The sequence below is a fragment of the Pezoporus flaviventris genome, unplaced genomic scaffold (genome assembly GCF_033815535.1).
Source record: "Pezoporus flaviventris isolate CSIRO_AGI_PZ_B2104156 unplaced genomic scaffold, CSIRO_AGI_Pfla_v1 ptg000006l, whole genome shotgun sequence".
NCBI classification, from domain to species: Eukaryota; Metazoa; Chordata; class Aves; order Psittaciformes; family Psittacidae; genus Pezoporus; species Pezoporus flaviventris.
Genome location: NW_026892554.1, coordinates 8,052,452 through 8,072,826, shown reverse-complemented (window position 1 = coordinate 8,072,826; position 20,375 = coordinate 8,052,452). Strand labels below are relative to the sequence as shown.

The 20,375-nt window shown below is 48.2% G+C and overlaps 1 protein-coding gene across 5 annotated transcripts in view; it reads left to right on the top strand.

Moving 5' to 3' along the window:
* The window catches only part of NTRK3 (neurotrophic receptor tyrosine kinase 3), a 207,561-nt gene that overhangs the window by 36,910 nt on the left and 150,276 nt on the right, over window positions 1-20,375 (top strand). For all 5 annotated transcript variants that reach the window (XM_061446762.1, XM_061446764.1, XM_061446761.1 and 2 more), the window contains one exon: window positions 15,893-15,961. In XM_061446762.1, the coding sequence (XP_061302746.1) occupies window positions 15,893-15,961 (69 nt within the window). The remainder of the gene's footprint in view (window positions 1-15,892; window positions 15,962-20,375) is intronic.

Here is a 20,375-nt window from a genome sequence, read left to right as displayed (position 1 = left end):
ACCCGGGCTTCTCTTCATGGCCACGGCATCATGCAAACACATCGGGTGCCTCCTTGGCTGCTCTGCAGCTGCTGCCTCCTGGGGAGCTCAGCTCACCAAAGGCCTGACATTTTCTGCAGCTGCTGCAGGTAGGAGCCAGGGATAAAAGGATTAATGAAATGTCACCCTGCTGTAAGTTTTAGGCTGCTGTAACCAGGTACAGTAGCTGGCAGGAGCATGGGATCCTGTCCCAGCCCATTGTGGCGGGGCTGGCTGCACCTGGATGGGTGCGAGGTGGGGACTGTGGGATGGTGTACTTAAAGTTTGTTGAGTTATGGCTATGTGTTACTGCTGCTGCTCTGGTTTTCCTTCTTTGCTCACTGTTCGCATGGTCACAGGTGGAGTTGAGTCAGTAAGATAGCAAATGAGCCTAATAAATGACAGAGAGGTTTCACTGCCAGGGAGTGTTACCACAGGGTGGCGGAACCTTGGGCTGCACCTTTCCAGGGTGTTACAGCAGGGTCTGAGAAGCAGCAGGCTTTTTTCCACATGAAGCTTAAGTATGAATTGTGAGGGTTCAAAAGCTGTGTTCTTTCCCCTCTCCCTCCCCATAGAATCCACTAGGTTGGAAAAAAACCATCCTGGTTTAAATCCCAGCTTCCTGCTCATGTGAGCTTTCTCTCAGTGCCTTCCATCAAGGTTTTCCCCTCTCAGATGGGACAGATAACACTGCCTTCTCCCAACAGCTTCTATTTCTGTCCTTTCCTCTGTGCATGCGTTTGTCTTCAGCCCCCAGCTGTGCAATCACAAGCAGATCTTGTAGCCAAGATTTGTGGAAGTTCATGTTAGCAGGTGATGCAGGTGAATGTCGGAAATGTTTGGTGTTGACAGAAAACCTCAGTCTTTGGCTTGAGGCTGTACAAGAAGACTTTAGGATGATATGGTTTCTAAGTTTCAGACACATAAACAATCTGAATACATATTTATTGTGTTGCTGTGTTTAGCACAGCTCACTGAGGAAAAAGTCTTGCATGCTTTCACTCTGTCCTTCTTCTAATAGCACTGAAATGCCTGAGCCAATCTATTTGAATCTGATAAAGGGTTACAAGTTATGACAATATCAAGTTCCTACATGAATCATTACAATAGAGAGACAAATAGTAAAGAGAAGTTGTAGTGCCTTGTGGGGAAGAATGCAGCATTACTGCTTTCCTCTTAAGCACTGGAAAGTCCACAGGAAACTTCAGGTTCACAGCACATCAGGAATCAGTGCACAGGAGGGGATAGGACCTGTTTGCTGCTGGCCAAAGAGTCCACCCTTTGCTGGCTTTGGGACAGTAGAACTGCACATGTAGGAGAGTAGGCTCCCAGCTGCAAGCATGTAGGTGATACTTAGAACCAGACAAGTTGACATTTGCCATGCCTGAGTCCCCCTTTGCTGGGAAGCAGGTACTTAAGAGACTGTGATTCCCTCTAAATGCTTTCCTGGGCAGCTGCCTACTCAGTCAGGAGTCACTGCCTTGTGTTTGCAGAGGGTAATTGTGCACACCTTATTTATTGTGTAGTTAAAGAAAACAAATTAAGGTTGTGTAATTATAGAGACAGGCACACTTTTAAATAAGGCTTAAGTAGTCAGATTTCTATTTAGAAAATTAATAATCGCCATTTCTGTCTGCGTTCAGAGGCTCTTCTGAAAGTGTCTTCTGGAGGTTTATACACGTTCTGAATTGGTTTGTGGGCTGGCCAAGACACAGCTCCCATCAAAGAGTGCTTTCAGGGCTGCTTCTCAGAGTAATGATGGGGTTGAGGATCAGGCTTCCTCTTCCAGTCTTCACCCAAGGGTCTTGAAGATGGAGACCCTGGAGTGCTTTGTGCTGAGTGTAACTTTGAGTATGGCATGGTCACATCACCTGCTCCACAGGCAATTTTATCTGTGTGAGCCTGTCAGTCTTTTTCTACCAAAAATGAGGATTGAGGAGGACCTAGATGGTTCTGGCAGGGATGGATGGGAACCTGCTTTGCCTGGTGGAAGACTGAGCTGGCTGATCTGTGGGCTTGTTTACAGAGGTAAACCTGAGTTGTGACTAAACTGCAGCCTCCCAGAAGCTCTCCTGTAGGTTGTGCTGTCTTCTGAGGATAGGGTTAGCTTTGTGTCCTGATTGGGTTCAGGGCAGTTGTGCTGTATTATATGAACCCAGTGCCCTGCTACTGAAGGTAGTATGTAGCTTTGAGATGGGAATTCCCATAGATGCACTATGGTTGTAGGCTGTGGTAGGAAAGAAAGTGGGCTGCATCCCCTGAAAATTGAGGTGGCTGGGGCAGCACAAGGTTGGAGAGTTGCTCTCTGCCCTCTACAGTGTTGTTTTAGGACAGTACTTGATGCCCCTCAACAACTGAGGCCTATGAGCTTTTGAAGGGCTGCAGACAACTGTCTTGCAAGGCTGGCAAAGTTCACCTTCTTTGGTCTGTGTGTTTGGGAGCTTGAGATCTCACACTAAATAAAGAAATAAACAAAATATCAGATGTTGAATTATTGGAGGTAAAGCAGTGTTCCCTCTTGGTCACAGCTTGAGGGTCATTTTCCCCTGCTTCATGGTCAATGATCTATTGCCTTGTTCTGAAAGAGCCATTTTTACGTATGAAGCAGGGCTAAACTGTTTTGCTCTCTTCTGTAACCAGCTCCAGGCCCTGTGACTGCCTGCAACTCTGTGCTTGATTCCAGATATCCTATTACCCTTCCTCCCCCTTCCTGGTGTTTTCTCTCTGCTTTGTCCTTTCATCACTGCACTGCTGTCATCCCTATCCTGGCAGTCTCCTAACCCAAACTGGCATGTGTTAATTGCTGTTGATTTCCCATCCACACTCTGGAGTCACTGCAGCCTAACAAGTCTGTGTGTATCAGCCAGGGCACAGTATATGACTATATGTAAGCTCTTAGCTCACTGAAGGGTGAAGTAAAATGCCTTACCCAAACCACATCCTTAATAGTCTAATGCATTTTATTTTGCATTTGGGAAGGACTAAATAAGAACTGGGTTTCGCCACGAATATAGGCAAAATAAGAAGTATGAGATTTAAAGAGCTTTTAATTTCCATTAGGTGAATGTTCCTTTACTATCCCTAATGAGGCAGGCAGCTTGGGTACCCTTTGATTCCCATTTGTACTCTAAGGATATTCCTGCTCCAGCTCCTTCTAGAAGCAAAACTCTGTGCTACAGTTTATACAGGGAGTCATTTCCCCCCTCATGTCTTCAGTTGTTCTATAAAATGCTGGGCATGCTTGTAGTGCAGTCACTAAAATAAACAGTGGGAACATCTCCTTTGCTTCCATAAGCTTTCCTGTTCTACCCCCATCTGCATTGTCCCTTGGATGCCAGTGTCCTTGCTGATATGCTAATCAGCAGCACTGGTTTGGTGTCATGTTTATTCCCAATTGTTACCACAGGTAACAATTAACTGGAATAAGCAGTTAACTGCAGCCATTCTTTTTCTGCAGAAGCAGAGGTAGAACCCATGTTTTACCAGCCATTGTACATGAGGCCAGAGGAGAAAACAGTTCCCTGCAGGACTATGGTTTTCCTTCAGGCTGGGTTGAAATCGTTTGACCTGCATTCAGAGGGCTGGTAACTAATTCCTGGCTGCAGGCTGCTTCACTTGGCCATGGAGAAGGGTTTATTGTATTGTAATAGGAGGTGGAATGATAAATTTGTGACTGATGTACTCTAGTGGGACCCAAGAAAGAAAGTTTCCAACTCAAGCACTGTGCACCTTGAGGCAAGGCTTGTCCTGTCGTGGTTCCTCATCTGAAAGCCTGGAATAATAACCTCTGTTTTCTCTTATTTTATCTGATATATTTGCACTGTAACACCTTGTATGGTTTCTAGTTGAATTGTGGGATGCTGTTGCAATGTAAGATGAGTTATAATAACACTATCACAAATGCCTTCCTTCCTTTGAAATGTCAGTATGTTCTTTCCAGCTGCATATGTGCCTATGAGACTTATTTCCCTTTCTGAAGTTTGATCAGTTGTCTCAACAGACATGTGAAATGGGCAGCTGTGGCTATGCAAAGGTCCTGGGTTTTTCTATCCCCTCTTAAAAAAAGTCTGCAGATGGGATGTTTTGAATGATGCTGTCATGCATGGGTGTGTGTCTTTTTACAAGCCTTGTTTACTTTAGACTAGTGTACTTTAGACTAGTTGGGGTGTTTTGGTGGGCTCACTCTCTATGACATAGTCCTTGTTGTGTGACAACAGCCTGATGGATGTTTGATTGTGAGCTTCCCTTCAAAGAGAGACCTTCCTCTTGAATGTGATCCTGAAGATGATGGGTACTTGTGTCTTGGTTAACCCTCACCACATCTGTGATCACCAGCAGCACAGAATGAGCTTATTTCTGGAGATTCGGGCATGATAAGGACCAGATCTGGTTCCTAGGCTTCTGTGGTCACTTACAGCATCCTCTGGCTGTCCCTTTTGCTTGCTCCCCAAACCCTGTGGCTCAGTTGATTAGATGTTGGTACAAGAGCATGTTTTAACTGCCTGTGCCAGTGTAAGAGGTGCTGTACAGGGAGGAAGGCCCTCTCCAAGAGGGACATGAGGACATGAAAACCAGTTTGAAAGCTTCTGGGGAAAAAAGTGAACAATCACGGCAGGATGAGTGAAAGTTCAGTGACCACACAGGTTACCTCACTTGGGATTTTAATTTCCATGATACTGTTTAACTAACAGTGTGATTGCATGGCTGATTCTCCCTTTTTGATATACAGGCAATAAGCACCAGAGCAGAAAAATAGAAACATTAACATCATATGTTATTTGAGCAATAAGATAGGACAGGGCGTGAATGATGGGACATTAATTCACGATGGTATGTGACTAGGCAAGAATTTAAATGTCATGAGTTAGGCAGTGGTGTGTTTTATTGGAATTATAAAATCTTACTAGAAAACTGGCAGAGGGGGGTGGAGTTTCCCACCACCCCGCTCCCTCATTTGTGAAGGGATGAGCTGCGAATTACGTTGGATGCAAGAGCCTGTGGGATATTTACAAGGCTACCAGTCAGAGACAGAGGTCTCTCGGCCCCTGGAGCGGTGGGTAGCCGTCTCTGAGGTCGTGGTGACCAGCAGCTCTGCAGGAGCCCACGGGTGTCCTGTGGGGTGAGACCCTGCCAGACACCGTGCTCCCCGCGGGGCCGCGCTTCAGCACCACGGACAGGGGCGGCAGCCTCCGGTCCTCCCTGCCCGCACCACCAGCCTCCTGCCTTCCAACAGAGATGCTGGGCTTCCCTGCTTGGAATCATAGAATCCACTAGGTTGGAAACGACCTTTAAGATCATCAAGTCCATCCGTTACCACGGCACTGCCAAGTCTGCCCCTAAACCATGTCACTAATGGCCTTATCTGTATGATCTTTGAACACTTCCAGAGACAGTGATTCCACCGCTGCCCTGGGAAGCCTGTTCTTGCTTTCCAGCCTTCAACCCAGGCCTGGCCTTCCTGCTTTTGACTGGGTCTCTCTGCCTTCCACTCTGCAGATTTACAGCCTCTCTGCCTCTAACCCTGCTCTCCACCCTCCTGTCTTCTTTGTCTGAAGCTGGTCTTCCCTGCTGCCAGATCAACTCTGACCTCTTGGTCTGCAGCCTAGAAGCAGCCCCAGCCACCCTGCCTGCAGCATGGGCCCTGGCCTCTAGCCTCATCCAGGCCTCTTGGCCCTCCCTGCCTCTTTGCTTGCAGTCTGGCCTCTGACCCAGCCTCCCTTCCATACCCCTTGTGCAGCCCCAGCCTGCAGCTTGGCCTCCCTGCATGCAGCCCCTTTGTCCTTCTCTTGGAACAAACTCATACCCCTTCCAGCCCCAGCCAAGCACCTCAGGGCAGTGAGTGGAGCAGTAGCTGTGCACAGCTGGCTGCAGCTGTAAGCTGGATCAAGACATTAGATGTGAGCCCACCAGAGGGGTGGCCAGCTTGATTTCACTGCCAGCAGTGCCTTTATTCTTCCATTTCTCCTCCTATGCAGCCAGTCTGCCAAGGTGCCTGTTTGACAGATGCAGCACAAACTTTCTGAACTGCAGTGGCTCCTGGCACTGACTTTGTTCTGCAGCATGAATGGAGTCGTCCTGCAGCACTGCTACCTGGCTGCTGGCTGTGGGTGTCTCACATGAGTAGTTCTGTGGGAGATCTGCCATCCAGCCTCCCTGCAACTGCAACCCGTGGGCTTTGGTTAAATGTTTGTTGTATCCAGTTGTGCGTGTTGATAATTGTGAGTAATTTGCTGTCTCAGAATAAGAAAAGAATGCCTGCTGCAGTCTGAAGTACTCAGTGCTTCATGATGATCAGGCTTTTCAGTTGAAAATATTCTTCACAGTGGCCGATGTTTGAAGATAAATTGTGGGTGAAAGATACTTCTCCTTTTTAAGTACATCATGTGTTGAGAAGAACAGGAAAAATGTAACTACTGTGTCCAGAAATTCTTGTGTTTTCTTCGACAGAGCTAATTGTCAAAACCAAAATATGCTTCTGCTTTTGAGGTGGTAATAAGCAAGGAGTGCAGCAAGCAGGCTCTGCTGGACTCTGCCTATATTAAGCCAACAGTTCTCTGTCTCCCTAAGCCAAGTGTATCTGGGCTGTAATGAGGCACATGTTACCACTGCTCAGGTACAGATGCAGGCAGGTCTCTATTCAGAGCATTATATGTGTGCTCAGTTGCAATCAAGAGCATTTCTGCCCAAAATGCCATGCCCATGCTCAGGTGTGCTCCAGATGCCTGCTGCCTCCCTGCTCTGCATCCCCACCAGCCCCTGGAGGGAAGCAGCAGCCTGGTATAAGGCAGATCCCTGCTTGGTGCTGTCTGTCTCCTACGCTGAGTGTTTCTCTTGCCGTTTGATGAGGCATAGCTGGAGCACATCAGTCTCACCTCCCACTGTGGCCAGGAGCCTCCACACAGCATGGGACATGGCAGCTGCTATCTCTGCTGGCTGACAGTGTCCCTTTGGTCCCCACATGTGCACATCCCCATTCCAGCACACTGCCTCTGTGTGCTCCCTGGCTCTGGTCCCTTGTGGTGTCCATCTGCTTCTCCCTGAAGGGTACAAGTAGCTCTGCTCCCTGCTGAGGTGGGGTGAGTGCTGTGGGCTGATGGCAGGCTTTCTTTTCATTAGCTGGTGTAAACACAGCTCTTTGGCAGAAGCCTGCTTTTCTGAGCCCAGGAAGAGCATTTTTCCTTTTATCTATAATTTAATGAAGTGTCAAGCCACTGAAGTTTTAACGGTAATAAGCAGCAGAGGAAATTTATTTATTCACTGCAAAGGTGGGTTTCATTCCAGGGCTGTGGGGGTTTTTTATGGTTCTCTCACAAGAAACGTTGGCTGCTCATGCAACCTCCCTTCCAGCATGTTCAAGAGACCTTCCCTGTGAAGCTCACCACTGCAGTTCCTGCCTGGCTCGGTGGCTTTCCAGCCCCTCTCCCACACAGCACCTGTGGGCCAAGTGAACTGGGAAAGGAGAAACAAGGAAAATAGAGTGAGGTGGGGAGTATTCCTGTGCTTGGTGAGGTGTAATGGGAGAAAAGGAAGTCACGAGTTCGCCGTTTTTCACTTTTTCCTGTTGCTGTGCATTGCTTACATCTGCTTCCCAGACCAGCCTCTATGATGGATTTGACTGCTGAGGAAAACCAGGGAAGGGCTTTTTTTTGGGATTGCGTGTAGCGCTTGCCTTCTGTCAGCCTATGAAGCTGCCAGTGGTGAGTGGGGGCAAAAAGTAGATCCATGTCATATGGAAAGACCGGGACTAAGGTGCAGGAGAGCAGAGAGAGGAGATTGGGGATGGTGAAAGATGAGCAGGTGCGATGATGTGGCTGTGGAGGGACAGAGACCGGTCTGGAGACAGAGGGCTGAAAAAAAGGATTAGAACAAGGAGTCATTGGGAAAGGCGGTTGAGATGGAGCAGAAGGGGAATGGGGCATAGAAAACCTGATGGGGAAAACTGAACTGGAGAGGAGACGGGGAGGTTAACTGGGATAGAGAAGAAGCATGTGTGTGGGGAAGCTCTGCAGGAGGAATCAAATATAAGGGGGAAATAGGTTTACTCGCAAATACTTGGGAACCATGCCTCTGAATTAACCAGAACCTTCCTCTCCTTCTTTGATGTGGCTGTGGAGGCAATATTAGAACCTCCTAATTATTTTTCTTGGACGAGTTTTGCTATGCTGATGATATTAATTATTCTTAAAGGTCAACAGCACTCACTTGAATCCCCTTCTGTTCTATCATGTAATCAGTTAATTAATTGGAAACCATTTAGCAGTGTCTGCCGAGAGCTTAGCCTGCCTTATGCCCTGTTGTTTTGCTATTGCTAGGAGATATATATACATATATATATGTGTGTGTGTGTGTGTATTCATATTTGTACTCCTCCTTTCTTCAGAGGCTCTGCAGAGTGCTTAGCACCATCCCAGCCATCACAGCCTGTGGCACCCCTCAGGCAAATTCGGGCTCAGGCCTAGCTGCTACTTTTCTCTTCCCTAACCTCCAGGAAGAGCAGTGGGTTGAGATTATTCAGGGCTTATTGATTTCTGGGCATCTAAGTAGGGGAGTTTATTTCAGTTTAAATTTGATGCAGGAGCCCTCTAACAGCTGAGAGCACAGCCAAAGTTCAAGAGAGAAGAAGGACCAGACCCTATCCCAAACCATCTGTGCTCCATGTGTTGAAGTTGAGGCTCTGCTGTGGACCTTGTCCAGCTCTCCCAGTGTCTGCCTGTGCATTGGGGGTGGGCCTCTTGAGTACCTGTCCTTGCTGCTTCAGTCTATTCAAAGAGGGGAGGTGGTGGGAAACACTCAGAGCCTGGGAGGGCACGTGTGTGGGGTCTAGTTTCAGCACGTACTTGGAGATGCTGGGTAATGTCTCTTAGGTACAGCTCTCCTTCCCACAGAAGCACAGAGCTCTCACACAGCATGATTGGGTTTGCTCTGGGTCCATAGGAAACCTGTGAGTAGGAGGCATTCCCCTGTCATCCTCTCTTCCTAGCTTGAAGAAACATGCAATTTGAAGCAAACAGGCAGGATAAACGCAACCCCTCGCTGGAGCTGGCAGCTGGCAGCCCTTGTTCTCAATCAGCACATATCTCCAGTGCTATTTCTGCGTGCTGAAGCAGGAGAAAAGCCGAGTGCACAGTTCCATTTCAGGACTAATGGATCTAAAATTACTACGTTTTGGGAGAGAAGAGATGGGGTGGGGGCTGAGCAGCCCTGAGGACATCTCAGCTGCAGGAGGGCAGCGGGTAGGAAGGGCTCTTGCCCGCTGCAGGTTGAAGTTTCTTTTCCTTGAGAAGAAGACTGCGTGTTCCATGGATGCGACTGGACTCTGCCCTGCAGGGGAGCTGGCAGGCAAAGGGAAAGCAACTGCAGGGCTGACCCAGCTTTTAACCTTTCCTTGAGTCCTCTGAGAGCCCAGATGTCTTTGGGAAGAGCAGTGGAAACTGCACACAACAAGGGAGAGATGAGTGCAGTCCAGAGGGCCAGATCCCTGTGTCTGATCCGCCTCAAAGCATAGGGGACAACATTACCCACACCTGGTGACTGCCTCCCATCTGTAGTGTGTGCTGAACCAAAACTGTGAGCAGCAATAAGCTCTGAGGCATCATTTGTCTCCAAACAAGGCTTTGTGCAGCTGGGAGCTGTTTCAGAAGAGATGACTTGGAGGGTGTGGAAGCGTCATGGGGTTGGAGATGGCCTTTAAAGTGTTTTGGGATGGGCTGGGATGAAGGCAGCAGCAGGACTGGCTGTCTGCATTGGCAAAGGCAGTGGGAGGAGAGGCGTGGGGTGGATGTGTCACTGGCACCAGCCGTAGGAGCCCTGTGATGGAGGCGTGGTGCCTTTCGTCTTCCTGCTTGCTCTGCAACTTCTGTTTTGTAACGCTGTTGTTTAAAGGACAATGCAGGAGACCAGCCCCTTCCACCTCCTTCAGCCCTGTTTCAGTGACAGTTGGGATATTACACATTGAGGTTGTGCAGCTGGGAAATAGAGGGGTTCGTGGTTCTTCCCCCAGTGTCGCACTTTCAGGGCTAGCTGGTCTAGGCCTTGTGGGTCACTGACGATGATCTCTTGTTCTCCTGTGATGTGGGATGCTTTGAGTTTGGGAAGTTATTGGAAATTCTTACTCTATCAATAGAACAAGGAAAAAATTGAGGGTAATGAGATGATAACGTGATGGGATACACTGTGTGACAACACACAGGGCAGTACCTGTGGGTTTGAGAAAAGAATTACTTACGTTATCCAAACTCAAAAAGGAAGATTGGACCTTGGAGGCTTTCTGATTCTGCTGTATTTGGGATCAGTAAAGACCTCGGTGTTGCTAAGGGGTTGCTTGAAGAGCAGAACTGTAGGTAATGCCAGAACATGGCTGGAGAACCAGTAAGGTGGTATAAACTATCTTACTCATCCATAGCACCAGCACAAATGTCCTGGTGCTGAGTCCTGACGAAGCACAAATGGGAGAGCTGCTGGTAGCTGTGAAACCTCAGGCTGACCAATTCAACACCATGTCCCATTCTGTCGCTGCATTCTGGGCACATGAGGCTTGTCTGTGCCTGGCATCACCCAAGGCTTTTGCAGGCTCCATCTCAAGCGCGTTGTGCTGGGGCTTTGTGCTGAGCTATCGGAGGTTTCAGTTGAGTCTAACATTTGCAGAGCCTGATTTGGGGAGGGGGGGCTGTAATGCCACAGCTGGGGTAATTTTAGCACATTCATTAAGGGAGGACAGTACATTTTTCCCCTTAATGAGCAAAGCTGCTTACTAAACAGGAAAAGCAGGGAGGGGGAAGGAGAGGGCAGGGCAGGCAATGGGGAGTGTAATATTGCTTTTGGAGGTCACTGGAGTTATCTGGCAGGGACGAGCAAGCCCCAGAGTGACTTTCCAGTGTATCTCTGGTTCAAATCCAAAGCTTTAGCAGCTTTGCTGCAGAAATGAAACCAGGATGGAGCTACCCCTCCAGCAGCATGTGAAGCTGTTGACATTTTCCCCTCCCATGGCCATGAGCGCCCAGCCAGTGTTACAGCGAACTGTTAGGTGATGGGAAGCACCCGTTGTGCCCAGAGCACAGGGAATATCAATGGAGTCCCACATGATACTAGTGGCATATCCAGCACTGGGGACTGCACTTGAAGTTATGCATCTCTCCTTTCTGCCAGGCAGTCTCTTGTGCTCCATCAGCCCCAGCTGCTCTGTGCAGTTAATCCCCCCTAGTCAGGGTTTTCAGTGGCACCGTGTTATTAAAACGTGTGAAAAACTTCTCCCATGCAGAAGTAGACATGTCAAAGTGGAAACATCTACTGGAGTGGAGGATGGTGATGGGTGGAGGAGGGACAGGCACGGAGGATTCCTCCCCAGCAGCCGTGTTTCTGCCATTGCGTTGAGCTGAGCTGCGTAATATAGCTTACAGTTTAATTACAGGGGCTCCTTGTTGGTGTCATTAATGAGGCAACTGGCTTAATTTAGCAGAATAAAAATGGCTTTTGTAGTGGAAACACTTTTGGCTGCTGGGTAATTGAGGGAAAAGAGAATGTGCCATCTTCTCTTGCACTGAAGTCCACTTGTTCTGGGCTGCACTCAAAGTCCTCTTTGTCTTCCACACCTACCTGTCCCTTTTTAAACACAGGAGCTTGTTCAGCAGATGAGCCTCCATGGCCCCATCTACTGCTCATGGACTGGGACAAAATGGCAATGGTCACTTCACCAGCAAGGTCTCCCCAGTGCCTACAGGAGCAGAAGGAGAGTGTGCAGGATGCAGCATGTGCCCTCCTGAAATGGAGGAGGATGGGTAGAGGGAAAGAGGAAGAACTGTGACTTTGCTGTCAGTGATAATGTCCTGACTGAGGCATGTGTGGGGTTGCTGGTGGACAAGGCTGGTGGGGATATGTTGTGATGATGAGGAGCATGGCTGCTGCTGCAGGGGGAGAGTGGAGTGGTGTGGAGTCTGAGTCATGAGTGGGTTGAGAGTCAGCTGCCCTAGACTTGGTCCAGATGAGCTCCATCCAACACCCTTTCCCTACCCAACTCCTTTGAAACCTGTTCCAGAATGGCTTTTCCCATGTGGGTCCCTGGCAACTATTTCTAAAGACTGTCTCCATACAAAACAGCACCTTGTGAGTGATGGGCAAACTGTCCCAGGGCAAGAAGCAATATAAATATGTTCAACAAGCACTGATGGCAGGTCTGTCCTGAGAGAGTCAGGCTCCTGTTTGTTTGCTGCTAAGAAATACACAGGGAAGGCATTTTGCTTCCCTCCCTCTGTGTTTCTTCCATGTGTGATGTGCTATATTTATTACAGGTGGAGCTGATGCATAGGCTGCTATAAAGGTTCTCTGGCATGCTCCACCACAGGGCTGCTTCCAGTTTCCTATAACTCTGCCAGGTTTTCATTGCTCAGGCTGAAGTTTTCTGTGTTGGGTGTCTGCTCCTGGCTGAATTATTTTTCTTTTTCTTATTTCTTTCCAGTCTCTAATAAAAACCTGCTGAAATGTTTGAGGTGGTGGCAGAGTGGGGGGCACCAATCTGTTGTGTTCAAGCTAGAAAACGCTGGTGATGCTCCTGTTATAGAGCCACCTGCACCCTCCTTTTGTGGAGGGTAAGAAACTTTGTCAAAGGATAGATTTTCTTGGAAGACTTGATTTTTGCTCTGGGATGTCTCCTTATGTGGGCAGAATGGCTCTGGATCCAGTTGAAGGGAAGAAGTTTGGCAGAGGATGTTTGGAAGTGAATAAGGTTGATGAGGAGCCGCAGCTCTTGCTGGGAAGCTGGGGATGGGATGTAAAAGTGGGGAAGATCATAGGAAATTTTGGCATGGGTAAGGAAACTGGGGCTGAGAAGTATTTGGGAGTGGCTGGGGAGCAATGGGCAGTGCAGTTCAGCCTGCTGGAGAGAAGTGGATGGGTGGGGAGAAATTAAAGGAGTCAGACACTGCAGGGGGCAGAGATTTGGAGGTGACAACAGGTTTTCAGCCTTTGAAATAGTGATGGGATGGCAGAACAGGCAGTTGGAGCTGGGAGGGGCTTGGTTTTCCCCAGTCCCCCCCTGTTCATGCTCTATAGTGGGAAACTCAGTGTATGGAGTAAAGGTTTGAGCACAGGGGGAAGCTCACAAGCACCATCAGGGATTTACAAGGTGCTGAAGCTCAGAGCTTCAACCATGGAGCTATAATTTGATCTCCTCGTGTGCATGTACTGTGATAGCGTCTCTAATTACACAATCACAAGCTATCTTCCCCAGGAAACCTGCCCCATCTAGTGTGTAGGATGGATCTATTCTGGAGAGAAATCAGTGCTGTGCCCTGAGGCTTCTCCATAGCAGCTCTTTATCTTTTGTGACAGAAAAGATAGCCCTTGCACGTGGAAGCCCAATCCTGGCACCTCTGACCTTTGGGGTTTCTGTGACTGAAATGGTGTATTTTCAACGTGTGTTTTCATGCACAATCTCTTTCTGTCTCTGTGCTGACATCAGGGACCTTTGCAATGGTCTGTTGCAAGGACCTTTCTCATTTTAAAGCATTCGAGGTGTCTGTTTCTAATGACAAACACGTTCCTCCCAGTGTGTATGTCCTGGCTGATCAGAAATAGAGCTATTGGTAAGTGTCCCCTGAGCAGAAGTTGATGGTCAGGTCAGATCGGACACTGGCTTTGCCCTTTGAGAGCAGAGTTTCGTGCCAGTTATGTGCAAGGGGAGACCCATCTCCCCTTTGCCTAATATTTGCTGTGGTTTGTTGTTTGAGGGAGGGAGAAGGTGGTAGGAGTTAGTTTCCAGGGATTTCAGACACTGAGCACATCTGCCTGGCAAAGCTCCTTGCATTAGGGAGGCAGTTTCTTTCCTCCACCTCTCTGTGTCCTAAATTGTAATAACACGATCATGCTATTTTTGATTCCCTTATTTGTGTGGAAAGCCTGTTGTTTTTTTTTCTCTTCTCTTTCAGAATCCAATTTTCTCTTGACATTTCTGCCTAATGTAGCAAAACATGACCTTTGAGAAAGGACATTCCAGCAAGATTCACTCCCTCCTCTGCATCTCTGCCTCTCTCCCACATCTTGCTGTCTCTCATGCATCCTCCTTTACGCTTCCTTCTTCTCTCTGGGTTGGGGGAGGGAACTTACTGCCTTGCTTTTCAGTAGCAGTGAGCTGCTCCTTCCCCTCCTACTTTTCATCTGTCTTTTTGCAGAGTTTCCAGGTGCTCAGTGCTCTGGGGTGGATAAAGGGAGTTTTACAGTATCCCCCCCCCCCCCCCCCCATACACACTCAATTTCACCTGCTATTTTTACCATCTTTCTAAACTTTATTGGAGGCTGGAAGCAGTTTGTCTACAGCCATAGGAATGGTGGGATCTCAGTCATGTGAACCTGTGGTTTGCCATGGTCTCCACAGCAGGGTAGTCTGGTGTGAAGCAGAGCCAGAATTTAATGATGCAGCACTGTGTCATCATGGTGTTTGGGCTCATTCTTCTGCCAGGCTTGTGAGAGCCTTTGGAATGATGGTTTGCTGTGTGGATGCAGACCTAGTTGCATTGTTTTGGGCTTTGCAGCATCACTTAGTGGCCAGTGGGACGGGACCAGAGTGGCTTTTCCCATGTGAGTGCCTGGGCTCTTGCATTTGCCCAACGCATGTCTGGCCTTGCTGCAGCCTTGTCTGTAGCAACAAATGAATCTCCTAGCACAAATCCTTGTGCTTTAGACCTGCATCAGCAGGAGCTGTTCCAGGATTTGCTTTCTTGGTTTTAGCATGTTTCTGCAAACCAAACAGGGATTGTGTGCTGAGCCTGGCACGGCTGGACTGCCACTGTCACCTCTGTGCCACCTTGCTCCATACCTGCTCTCTGGCCAGCTGAGAGTGTAATGAACCTGCAGGTAGTTCATAGCTCTGGTCCTTCATCTCTCTTTCCATCTGCAGTCTCACATCAAGCCGCCCTGGCTGCCTGCAGTCCACCAGGGCAGCTTGTGATGGGGAAGGAGATGGCAGGGACATGGATGGATTCAGCAAAGGATGGGAGGCAGCACCTCCTGTTTCTTCTGGAGGCCAGCATGGATATGGGAGGACTCTAGGTTTCTTCCAGAGCTTGTGACCACGCATCTCTCTGCTCACCCCATGGGCTGGTCCCTCGGTTGGTGACTCTCAGGCTGGCCAGGAGTCCCCAGGAAGGCTGCCAACTACAGAAAGTGTTTCATTACCTTCTTACATCATTAGGAATGCAGGGCTTTTCTCTGCACTACTCTGCCCCAAACACATTCCTTACTCTAGTTTAGTACTTTGGTTGGTTTTATGCTCTTGCATCCTCTGTGGCTTTCAGCTGAAGAGGTAATGTGTGCTGGGTTGCAGAGCTCTCCCAGGTAGATGAGATTGATGTTTTTGCAAGTTTGGGCAGATGGAGAGAGGGATGGGGAACTGTTAGCTGCTGTAGCAGCAGTACCCCTGGGTGCAAACAGCACACAACCGTGTACCGGGATGCTTTGAGAACACGGCTACTGCAGATCATACAGTAACACCTTGGGTAATCATTGTGCTGTCATTTGAACCCGTCTGTTGCTATTTTTAGCATGAGGTTTGTTCATAATGTTTTTTGTTCGGGTTGAGATTAGACTTGTTCTTTCTACTTATGGTTGGTTGAGCTCCAGACTCACGGGCAAGAATCGGATATCTCTTAGTCTGTTTGGGTTGGTTTTTAACATTGCTGCCATTTCCCCCTTGGAAAAATAAATAAAATAAGAAACTTCCATTTAGGTTCATCCTCATTAAAATCTCTCATTATGAAAGCTAAACTTGGGTCCTAAGCTGCTTGACAAGCTCCTCGTTGAGGGGGACGATGAGCTCCGTGGAGGTGGTAGGGCCACGTGCAGGAGGAATTACTTACTATGACTTTGTTTTGTTGTTAATTTTCAGAGACCTCTCCGGGAACCGGCTCACCACTCTGTCATGGCAACTCTTCCAGACCCTGCGACTCTTTGAATTGTAAGTCCCACCCTGGAATCATCTCCTGGGAGAAGAGGGGAGGCTGAGAGGAGGAACAGTTTCCAAATAGAGCTATTCTGAAGCCTGTGAATAATAACCTAGAACTCCAGTGGGCAGCACTATCCCTGGGAGGGTTATCTGACTACAGGAGCACCAGAGCAGAACTGCTTCTCTTTCAACTTCACAGCAGCTGGCTAATTAACGTCCGGATGATGAACAAGTCATGCTTGGGGTAGTAAATGGTTGACTAACTCTGGGAACACACTGGAAATACTTACTAGGCCAGATTTTGAGTGAATCTTCTCAAACACTTGATCCTCATCTGTTGCGGGGTAGGGCTAACTGGTTTCTTCCTGCTGATGGACATGCTTTATCTGACACCCCTGGTTTTTAGGCAAATGTCTCCCTTGCTCTGTAGTAATTGAGGCTCCAGTGTGGGAGATGAGATAGTATCTCTCCTGGGGCACTGGTGGCCTTCAGCCGGCTGAATTATTGATGGAGCATTCAGTGCTGCGCTTGAAGAATAAGTGGACATGAAATCAATGGAGCGTTGCCCTGATGACCTATTTTGTTGAATTTTAGAAATAGTTGTTTGTTAGGTATAAAAATATATATATATGTAGGATTTGTCCCAGAGGATCCTGGGAAGCTCCATTCATCCTCACTGATGATCAATAGAGCTGTAAGCTAGAAGTGACTTATGAAAGAATAAAGACAGTCTTTCAAGTGGGAGTAAGTGTGTTATCACCGGTGTTACTGCAGCGTATTTTATTTCTGTCAAATTGCTAAATGAAAAATACTAATGGTGATATTAGAAAATAGAGAAACGCCCTTCTGATGGGGAGATCTGGCTTGCAGAGTTGAAATGCTGAATTTGGAATTCATCGCCTTACTCATTACAGTTCTAAATATTTTTTCTAGCCTGGCTCAGGTTTCAAGTTTAATAGCATGAGTCATTTGTATTCTTAGACCTTTACTTATTGTCATTGCACTGTCTGGCAAAACTCAGATTGATGGTTGTTACCCAAGAGACACCCAAGAGTGGGAGAGCAAATGGGGCTGCAGTCCTGAGCTAGAGGCACTGGCAGGGCCCGGAGTAATGGCGAGCCTGCAGATTAATGGCAATACTTCCAACAGGGCTTGTTTTTATGTGGCTTTGTTTCATTTGGTCATATTTTGTTTCTTCAGGCGTGTCCCAGGTCTGCCAGCCCAAGTCAGGCTCAAAAGACCAATACCGAGCATAAAAGAAATTGAGATGCTGCTGTTTGGGCAGTAAAGTGTGCTAGTCCCCACCTGATGAAGTATAGATCTGTGTTGTCCCGCTATGGTGATCCTGACAAGGAAGCTGCTGTACTTGGAGCAGCTTTGGTTGGTGTCAGCAGAGTCACTTAGGGCAAGTGCTCTGCAGCCTGGCAAATGGGAAGGAACTGTGCTCAAGAGCTGTTTTCTCAGAGATAACAAGCCTTGACTGATGAAAGAAATAATGCAGATAGAAACATGAGAGATCACACGGCTGGTTGGTAGAAATAGGTGATGGGGTGGGAAAGCGGCGTTGATGCGATTTGTGGTGTCCATGGTGTCCTGCGGGGAGGTTTGGCATCACACAGGGCTGGAGCATTGGCCCAACCTCTCCTGCCACCAGGCTGTGAAAGGGACCTTGGCAAACCACCCCCTGGTACCAGCTCCAGTGACAAACTTAGACCTACAAGTGTGAGTGCCTGCAGGGTCTGGGCTGCTGTTGACTGGGCTAGAGTAAGAGCATGGTCAGCGGTGCTCCTTGTCACTAAGGACCCTCCATACGTGTGAGTGCAAGGGGGATGATCCATACCAGAATCAGATGATGGTGCTTTCCCTAAAGTGTGCTGAGAGAGGGATATTTTAGCTGATGGACACTGGGACATAGATGTTAATGGGGCAGGGGGATGGGCCTGCTGTGTCCTCCCTGGGGATGTGAAACTGTCATGCTGAACTTTGGATTTATTTGGGATAAGGCAGCATGGATGTGTAGCTTAAGCTCTGAGTAATCATTCACGTAAAGATGATGGGAATCAAGCTAAAGGCATATGTTATCTACCGTGGGCTAGAAGGATGGGACCTGCTGATGAGGAAAATCAAATACATAAGATGGAGTGAAATTAGTCGTAGATATGCAAAAGTGGGAAATACTTTATTTATTTTTTTAGAAATGCAGAGGATGGGTGAGTAAAAGACAGTTTTTTTGGCACACTGAGCTCCAAGGAGGCTTCCAGAACCTGGGAGGGAGATAGAATACATGGCCCACATAAAGTGAGTGTGAAGCACTGGTGAAAGCTAGAAAGGGAGTTGCAGACTGACATCAGCCAAGGGCTTGAATTCGAGCCAAAACACTCTGGAAAGGAAGAAGGTGGTGAGCAGTAGAGACTGATGCAGAGGCAGCAAGCCATAGGGACGCAGGCTGAGCGGCAGCACTTGTGCACGACTGTGCAGAGGAAAGAAGAGCCCAGAGACACATAGAAGCTGGAAAGAGTCTGCTCTTCTTGAGAGGGTTAGGTCTACAGGGAGGGTTGGTGGGACAAGTGGATGCAGGTCTGCAGGGGTTCACCAGAGGCACTTTATGTTAAGTACCAGTGCTACCAGGTAACTGTGGATGCAGAGGAGGGATACACTGAAGGCAAAACTGACTTGCAGAGGCAGCTTGGAGCAGCAGGGAACACAGGAAGGGAAGCAATGGGAGGATCATCCTCCAGGAGAGTGCTGGGAGAAGATTAACTACAAATGATGCAAAGAGGAGATTGCCAGGGAGCACAGGACCTGACAAAGCCACTCACGGTGAACATGGAGGAGGAAAGAGCAGAAGACTAATGGGAAGATCATGCCACACTATGAGAGCAGTCAGGTGGATGGGAATTTGGGACTTGAAACAGCTGCCTGGCTGCATTCGAGGCATATCAAGTGCAGGAAAATGGTATTGCTTTAAAGCGCAGTTTCTTTTATTGTTCAACAGAGCTGAGATTTTTTTCCCCTGCTGACTCAGTGAAGAAAGGATGGCAAAACTGAGGCACACTTCCAAAGAATATTATCTCTTTTTCCTTCTGGCCAGAAGCAAGGCTTGGAATGGTTTCCAGTGACTCCAGCCCTAATTCCCACAGCACCGGCTGACCTTGACCGCAGGGGTTTGGGCTAATGTTGTGCACAGCCCTCCGAAGTCTGAAGCTGAGTGTGCACAGGGAAGCATCTGACACATGCAACAGCTCATAAACATTGACTTAGAGCCTTTCTTATCCAGAAGTCACAGCTGGTTTCCTCTGTCATGTCCTTGGCTTCCTTTGTCATGTCCTCAGAGAGCTTAGGGCTGACATTTCAAGAAATTCCATTCCGAAAAGACCTAAAACTCTGGATCCAATTACATCTTTGGTTGTATAAGACCTTGTAGTCCTGAACATCTCACTGCTCTGCCTGGCCCATGAGCATTTCTAATACCAGCAGTCTCTGCTAGCTTGCTCTGCAGTATGTTTCTGTGATGCTACAGCAAGAGGCTTTAGTAGGGATGGGGCACAGCAGTGTCTCTGTTAATGTTCTGAGTCCAACTTATCATCTGTGCCTTTAGCTTCTAAACTTGTTGCCGCCAACAGTCACACTAATAGAGTTGTAGGTAGACAGTGGGTACTTGCCTGCTCTCTGCGTTAGCTAATCCAGCCATCGTGCGTCACTCCCTGTCTGAGTTCTTCCTTTTCTATCCCATTCCCTTTTGGCAGGGGTTTGGAAATAACAGTTCTGGCTGGACTGCCAAGAGAAGTCCTGGTTTTGGGAAATAAATAGAAATGAAAAACAAAAATAGATTTTGTTCTCTCTCTGCCGGGCGCTCTTTGGTTCTCGAGCTTAGGGAAGCGATCTCAGTCCCGAGGTAGGAGAGCGTTATAATTGCAAGTGTATGAAACCTTGGCAGCAATTTTATGTGAATCGAAACAGACAGGAAAAGTGTGGCAAGGATCTCCACTGCCCTCTGAGAGGTTTTAGCTGCAGACAGCTTTGCTTTAGCTGCTGAGTGGGGAGGTGTGGAACAGGGCATGTGAATCATTTAGCTGCCTAGCCTGAAAAAAACCTGCTTTATATGTGTGTGAAGTTCTGTCTGTCCCGGTACATACTGGGATGCTGATGGCATCCCTTCCCGCCCTGGTCCACCCTGATGTAGGCTGCCCAGGAAGTTTTGGGTTGTAGCAGGTACAGCTTTCTGTGGGGAGCAAAGCTGGGGTCAGCAGCATCACTGTCTCTGAAGTGCTGACTTGGTTGCCCACATGCCTTTAGGGTTTCTGCTCTGTCATTGTCCCCTCAACTAACAGGGTAGGACATGGTTGCCACAGTTTTGCTCTGTCCCAAACACAAGCCCTGCCACTGTGCTTCCTTCCCTGCTGCTTTTACCAGGGGCTGGCGCATG